We start from the raw sequence: 8,151 nt of genomic DNA, 5'->3' as shown, positions 1-8,151 counted from the left end.
ATAGTTATTCAAAATACATACATAATAAATGATTAAGACGTGATAGTCTGATGTGTGGGTTACATACATGATATGGAGTTATGCATAGAAATGATTAGTTACTCATAAGTCCTTTTAGTGTCATTTATATGCATGGAAAGGCAGTTTCTATAGCCATTCTGTGAATGTAAGGATGCGTTCTGTGAAGACCAGAGAGGTTAAAATGTCTGTAAGGAATCTCAGTCTGTTCTGTCTCTTAGGTGGGGGGTGGAGTCAATTCCAAAGAGAGATCGTGATCGTTTTACTATCACGTGAGGGTCATGCTGTCATCTCTTTGACCATTTAATCTTGATTACTTGCCCTAAAATTGACAATCTCCTTCCTGGGTTGTTATGATCAGTGTGTTCCTTTTGTGTTAATGTTGAAAGCTGTTCTGTGAAAGAGTTGGTTAGGCTTGCTTCAGACTGGCTAGTGCTAGGGTCTGATTTATGACATCCTGTGTCTTGGGCCTCTGTGGAATTTGGCTCCTCATGTTTCAACCATGTTTTGACCAAATCTTAGATTGTCTGATTCGGTCTGATATCCTACACCCATGAGACCAATTAATATTCCCCCGTGTGCCCCCATCAGGCAGATTTCCAAGAGAAGCATCACTGAAAACTGTAAAGTTCAGAGCATCATTGTTTCCCAAATACTGAAAACTGAGAGTCACTTTTTCAGATTTAAGCTTTCTAATGACCTCATTTGTCTCGTGAATAGACTGGACTGTAGCATCTTTTATATTTGAGGCAAATCTGCTTACATCAAATATAATGTCTGGTCTGGTTTGTTTAGCAACCCACAGTATCTGTCCTATTTTTGACCTGAGCTGCTCTTTTGATCCAGCACTTGATCCACACTTTTCATCCAGCATTTTACCACCTGTACTCAGCATGATTTCTTTCACTTTGCTGTACCAATGCAGTGATGCATCTGCAAGGCCGTAAACACACTTGTTCAATTTCCATAGAGTATGTTTCTTTCCTGCTTCAGCAGGAGGCCGAACATAGATTTCTCTGGACAACTGCATGCCCTGTAAGAAAGCAGATTTGATGTCCATAGAATGGACTTGCCACTTGTTCTGACAGATTACTGCTAATAATAGCCTAAGAGACTCAGAAGCACAGGTTGGAGAACCTTTCTGCAGCTCATGAATGTTAAGCTCTTCAAAACCTCTGGCTACGAGTCGTGCTTTAGGCACAATGCCATTCGGAGTTTCTTTGAGACTACAGACCCATCTGTTAGAGACACATGATTTCATCCTGCTTGGCTGTATCGAGTAAAATGTATTTTGTTATAGGCACGTTCAATATTAAGATTATCAACACATGACATATCTACTGGCACCTTATGCCCATCGCTGCCATCAGGTTCAATATGTTGCAGATTAAACCAGTTTTTGTATCCAGATGCTTTACCTGCTCTTCCTAAAACCTTGGCTCTCTGTAGACCACTACAAGAGACAGGGTTTCCGTTTGTATCATACTAAGATGAACCACTTCTCCTGTGTTTACCTCCCTGTCGCTGATGTTTTCCTGTTCACTATCTGTGTTTTCATCACTATCTGAGCTTCCTGCTACATTGTTTAACTGACTGTTGAGACGATGTCCCCCCATGTCTTACAAACACAACAGCTCCATCCTCACCAATAACTACACTGGTCCCTTCCACTCAGGACAGTGCGCTCTTTTGTAATACCTTGTCTCCTGTCACATACATGTCATCTGTGGGCCTGAGCTGCTTACGTAGTGCCCTTCTTATCCGCTCAGAAGACTCTGCTTCTGTGAATGCTTTCCTAGAAGCCTGTAAAGCAGAAATGTGTTCTCCCAATCGTGCACTCATAGCAGTGCCTTCTAAAGTAGGTCGTTTATCAACTAACACAGAGGGAAGGGAAGTTATTCAATTACATATTATTTTACATTATATAACAGTAAAACTAAACAAAAATATACATGAAAACATTCATCATAACATTTTATGAATTTATGTGCAAAATATTTTGCACTGTTTTTAAACTTTTAAAAATATTTTTACATTTTCTTAACTGTACAAAGTATTTTTTTGTTTTGCCAAATGATCACTCTTTCGTGTGTGTGTGTGTGTGTGTGTGTGTCGACAAGCAGGATTGATGCACTGTAAGCAGAGAGAAGATTTCTGCTTGCCTCCACAGAAATTGTCTTCGGCGGACAGTCCGTGCTATTTGGAACAATCTTAGAACTTTTGTGGCAGACAGACGTAAGTGTATTTCTGTATCTTTTCTATTAAAGCAAAACCAAAGGTTAAAGAAAAGAAGAGCAAATGTGATGCAAGCAGTTCTATCCATTCTGGTGCCATCTCATTCATAGCGGTTACAGGAGAAGAATTCTTACTAACAAATCTTACTAGCTTTAGAATAATAAGAAATTGTTTAACATGTGATCATGCTTTTTTGTTTTTAAATTCGATGATATTATCACACATGGCATATGGATTAGCTATTTGGTCTCAGACAAATCAATCCATAATTAATCAGGTTAAATGTCTTTACAATAGAGCTTTGAAGATTTTAGATAGAAAGCAAATAAGATACCATCATTGTCAGATCCTAAGCAAATACAAGATTTTGAGCTTTGCCTCCTTGGAATTGTCAATAAGTGTTCTTTTGTTTAAATACTGTGAGCTACTCAAAGCTGCTAGTTGGTTCAGGCTTGGGGCCAGGATCTGATTTACGCCTGCCTGTGTCTTGGGCCCCTGTGGAATTCGTCTCCTCATGTTTCAACCATGTTTTGACCAAATCTTAGATTGTCTGATTCGGTGTGATACCCTACAGGGCGTTGTTAGGTACGAAGCGGAGTAAACCCACTTAGCTGTTATAAATTCACTGTAAACCACGGCTCCACGGGGATTATTGCTTTTATAAAACGGTTATTCCATATGCATAGTAAGGTTTCACAAAATAAAACAGAGCAAATAAAGTGTAATGATATTAATAAAAACAGTATTCTTCCACCAAACAATGTAGTTCCTCAGAATCAGTTGTGGTTGCAACACAGTGGTTGCCGAGCAGCAGACAAATGTAAACAAAAGTGTATGTTACTTTGTAGAGTAAACAGCTTAGAACGTGGCTCAGCCAATCAGAATCAAGGACCGGAACTCTCGTTTTATAAAACCTAATTAGCCGCAGCTGGCATGCAGTGGTGTTAGATTCCCGTCAGGAAATTGCAACATCCAGCCAATATTTAGCTGATACAGACTACCCATTAACTGATTCAACATGAGCTAGTATGCGAAATGACAATGAAAAACTTACCACTCAATGCTAAAATCCTCACTGGACAACTTCCGTCTCTGTTTTTTCTGGCCAAACATACATTTGGAAAAATTAATTTGGCATTTGGCAATATCATCAGCACCCTGAGGTCATGTGAGCCGCCAGCTGGATTTTTGCAGCACGTCTGTAGGTGGGATTCATATTACAATCGAATATATTTTACTGTGGAGTTTTTCTCTAGCACTCTCTGTTGTAATTGTATTTTATCTACTTGTTTTATTTAAAAAGAAAAAAGAGCCCCCAACATAGTATTCTCTATTCTTTTTCTATTCTATCTACTTGTTTTCTTTTTATTTATTAAAAATAATAACCCTCTAACACTAGCATTATGTATTATTTTTCTATTCTTTCGACTTGTTTTATTTCTATTAAAAAATGACCCTCTAACACCAGATTCGTTTTCTATTCTATCTACTTGTTTTCTTTTTATTTATTATAAAAACAAAACAAAACAAAAACACCCTGGCTATGTGTACTGCGTTAGGCTAACCGAGACTGCTCACAGCACTTTTGTCTAATCTGGTCTTTTAATTGTCATGTCTGTTTTTAATCTTTGTTTTTTTTTTTACAATTTTGATGTAAAGCACTTTGTGCCACTTGCTCTTGGAAGGTGCTCTAGAAATAAACATGACTTACTTACTTGCTTATTATTGCTCAATATCAGTATATATCATTGCTCTTTTGTTAGTTTTGATTGCTTCTATTATCTTCATTTGTAAGTCGCTTTGAATAAAAGCATCTGCTAAATGACTAAATGTTAATGTTTTGAAGTCTGATAAAGTACATTATAACACTGATAATTTCCTGCTTTTTCTACAGGCATTATTACAGTTCCTTCAGAGGTGACATGACATTTTCAACAAAATCTATTTAAGGGTGACCGTGACTCTGTCCGTGTCAAGTTTCACTGGGTTTTACTGTATAATTTGGGAGACAATTAAAGACAAAGTCTGTCCAATACATTATGACACTGAGCATTTCTTGATTTCTATACAAGCATTATTGAAATTCCTTCAGAGGTGACGTGAAATTTTTGCAAAGTTCATATTAAGAACTTTTGCAGATTGCCAAATAATAAAGGAAAACGTATTTATATTTTAAAAATATATTTTATCGAGAGTTCTATTTGTTATTTTTACAGATTCAGTGCGACCACAGGCGGACACAGCACAGCTTGAAGATGCACAAAATGCACACTTATGCACACAGTTTAACCCAGAAATTATTTTGGATTTTAATTTGAATGTTATTACATTTTTATGATTTGAATACATTTTTTTGTATTTTAATATGATATATTATGTATCCTTCTATTTGATTCTTGTTTTGACATTTTAAGGCAATTTTAATTGTTTTCATTGTTTTTGTTTTTGTGTGTTATACTTCTGTTGTGATTAATTTATGATTCGGAAGGGGTGGATTCTGGAATCCACTGCCGCTTCAATATATATAGTATATATACTGAGTGGTTTATTAAGTTGTTCATTAATATTATTCTGTGAAATATTAAATGATTTAAAAAACGTTCCCATGTGAAAGCTGAATAGTATAGCATGACATGTCTTCTCAATGGAAAGTGCTCTCTCCTTGGTTTGAGAAAAGCACCCAACACGTTAAAACACACCGTTACTTTTCTGACTTCTTCACAAAGGTCATTAGGGCCTCTCATCAACATGACCAATTTGCAATTAAAGCATTTACTTTATTTTTCATCTTTTAACATAAGAAAATAAGGAAGAATGTTGTGTGAAACCTCTAACTCAGAAAAAAGTACTTCATATCTGGATGTTTTGGGAAAGTTCCTGGTTATACCTTGGTTTTGAACAACAACCTTGAAGAAGTTGCGTATTCTCTATGTGTGACCACCCTGCATAGAGTTTGGGTCAAAAAAATATGAAATAATTTGTATATATTTTGTTTTGTCTATTTCTATTGACATGTATACATAAGTTGAATGTGTTATAATGAGTTTGCACTGAACAGTCCAGCTGCATTTGACTAGTTCTGGGTGGCAGTTGAGAGAGCAGAGTTACTGTGATATCCTCAGACAACAAAGAGAGGACCGTTGTATGTGCATTGTGTCTGAAAGGTGCTATATAAATGTGAACTATTAAACTTTGAGGCACAGTTTTTGTCTGAATTGTCTTTTTTAAAAATTAATTCGTAATTTACACTAATTCATTTTAATCAGAAACGATGAGAAACGGGTGAATAAAGACTGACAGTCAATGCTTAATATTCAGAAATTATTATTTCAAGACATGTAAAGCATTTTTGCTCGTTTATGTGGGCCGCCCCAAGCATGGTTGCAATGTGTTCATTGTCAAACTCCAAAATCAGATTATTTTTCATTCTTAAAAATCGCCATTATTTTATTTAAAATAAATAATAATTTTATTTTATTGACAAAATATTTTAGTTTGTCTTGTATATTTTTTTTCATTCGATCAGATAACATTTTAAGCTGTCATATGGTCATGTTACAACGTACCCCTCAGATGTTACAATGTGTTCCACCTACGGGGCATGTTGTCACATTTCACTTCCATTTTTTGAGGGCAAATAAAGAAAAATGTATGCACTGTAATTATGAGACAAAGCAACATATTTGTACTAGACAAGTGTGAAATTACTGAGGATAAAAAATGTTTATTCTGTAACCCATGTGGATTTACACAAACTGAGAAAGTCAAAAAGTGTTACGTTGTGCCCCGCTCAATATATATATATATAAAACACCACCGATATGTATCTGTATACATACACTCTCTCTCTCTCTCTCTCTCTCTCTCTATATATATATATATATATATATATATATATATATATACGCATCCATACCCATACTAAATAAATGCAATAAAACTAAATCCTATAATATGTCCCTATATCTTTGAGATATTCCACAACCACTTTCTGTGCATCCTTGACCCCTTCTCCTGTTGTTCCCAATATACCCTCGAGGTTCCATTTTCTTCCAGCCTGATTCATCTTTTGTCTTAGACTATTCCTCTCTTCCTTAGATTCTATACAGTATAACAGTATATGTTCTGTGTTTTCTGTGATCTTACATTCCATACCTAACATATATCATGTTTTATTTAACCCTGTGTGGTCAAACCTCAACCTAGTTAAAACTACTTCCTCCCTTCTGTTCCTTCCATTCACACCCTGTGCATTAATAGATTTCTCTATACTGTTGTATTTTCTTCCACTATTATCCATGTCCCACCTGACCTGCCATTTCTTTTTCATTTCTTTTTTGATCATTGCCTTAACCTCTCCTTTACCAAAGGGAATATTTATAATATCACTCTTCCTCGTTGATTTTGTCAACACAACATAATCGCCATCATCTCTGCCGTGTATACTGATAGGATTGGATATTGTTCCCCCAATATTTACACTCAATGTTGGTACATATGTTCCTATGCCTACCCTGCCTTCATCATCTTTGGACCCATCTGTATAAACGAACGTGATGACATGTGAGGTGACGAGTGACGTATGACGTATGCCATGCGTAGCCTGCTGCTTTTTGGATGTGCTCCAGTGAGTTTGGGAGAGGAGAAATTATGTTTTGTACAAGTTACACACAAGCCTACTCCAGTCTAAGTGTGTTGGCACAGCTGATACGACGGTATCCGATGAATTCACGGCAATTAGACGCCTCGTCGTTCCCTGAGCACTCATCAGTAAGCCTGCGATCTGCTCAAACCTGCTCAGTGACTCCTTGCCTGCTCTGTACACACACACACACACACACACACACATGTTACGAGTGAAACTACCTCAGATGTGTTTCTTCTTGTCCTGCAGCTGTGAATCGGTGAAGAACGATGGTGTCTGATAAAGTGCTGCTTCTGAACTCACTGAAGGACCTGAGAGAAAATGAATTGAAGGAGTTTCAGTGGCACTTAAAGAATGATCATGAATCTATATCAGAGTCTGAAATGGAAAAAGCAGATCGATTAAAAACTGTGGATAAGATGGTGGAGTGTTTTGGGCCAGAAGAAGCTTTGAGGATCACAGTGAAGATCCTGAAGAAGATAAACCAGAACAATCTGGCTGTTGAGCTGGAGAACAAACACAAGCAAGGTAACAGGTGAAAATGAACAAGAAGTTAGTAAATGTGCTGTGAAAAAAAAATAAAAGTGAAACTAAAAAACGGATTTTTATAAATAGAAACATGACAAAGGCCCAGTTGGACTATTTTTCTAAAGCAGAGACATGTTTACAGTGTGATGGTTTACAGAATAACTCATTTGTGGTTCTGTATTTTCATTCTGATCTCTTTCTCTCACACAGGTCAGGCTGAGGACAGAAGTGAGGATCCTGCTCCTGTTATAGCCGAATCAAAACCAACTGAGGGTAAATATTCAAGTCTAACCCCCATTCCTCTATATGTGAAACGTCGTGAAACAATCTGATGATATATACACATAATCTAAGAAAAACTATAGAAATACTTTACACAAACACTGTACATGAGATACTGTGCAAAAGGGATTTCAGGGCAAGCAGCCAGTGATGGGCAGTAGCGCTACTAGTTTAACTACATTTCTCAGTAGCATTGCTGTTTTCTGTATCAAATAGCTGTTCAGATACAGAATTGCTGATCAATTAGTGCCATAGCATCAAGAAAAGTTACATTTTCCGAAGCATTTCTGAAGCTCAAGCTCAGATTGGAAATATAAGTATCTCTGATCCTGGATCAGTAAGTGACGCTACCAGCACTTCTCCTCGTAGCTCCACTGGCTCCTCAAACTCTCAGTCAGACCTCATTACTCCTCCCGTTCTGACCAGCTCAGCTTGTTTGCAGC

At 36.9% G+C, this 8,151-nt stretch overlaps 1 protein-coding gene across 1 annotated transcript; it reads left to right on the top strand.

Annotated features, from left to right (window-relative positions):
• Positions 1–7,159: 7,159 nt before the first annotated feature.
• LOC107719172 (NACHT, LRR and PYD domains-containing protein 6-like) lies at positions 7,160–7,758 on the top strand. The gene is made up of 2 exons (XM_016526544.1): positions 7,160–7,426; positions 7,637–7,758. The coding sequence occupies exons 1-2, from the start codon at positions 7,168–7,170 to the stop codon at positions 7,756–7,758; spliced, it is 381 nt and encodes a 126-aa protein (XP_016382030.1). The 5' UTR covers positions 7,160–7,167.
• The last annotated feature ends 393 nt before the right edge of the window (positions 7,759–8,151 follow it).

The sequence above is a fragment of the Sinocyclocheilus rhinocerous genome, unplaced genomic scaffold (assembly GCF_001515625.1).
Source record: "Sinocyclocheilus rhinocerous isolate Xijiao unplaced genomic scaffold, SAMN03320098_v1.1 scaffold1894, whole genome shotgun sequence".
Lineage (NCBI taxonomy): Eukaryota > Metazoa > Chordata > Actinopteri > Cypriniformes > Cyprinidae > Sinocyclocheilus > Sinocyclocheilus rhinocerous.
This window is presented reverse-complemented; position numbering and strand designations above follow the sequence as displayed.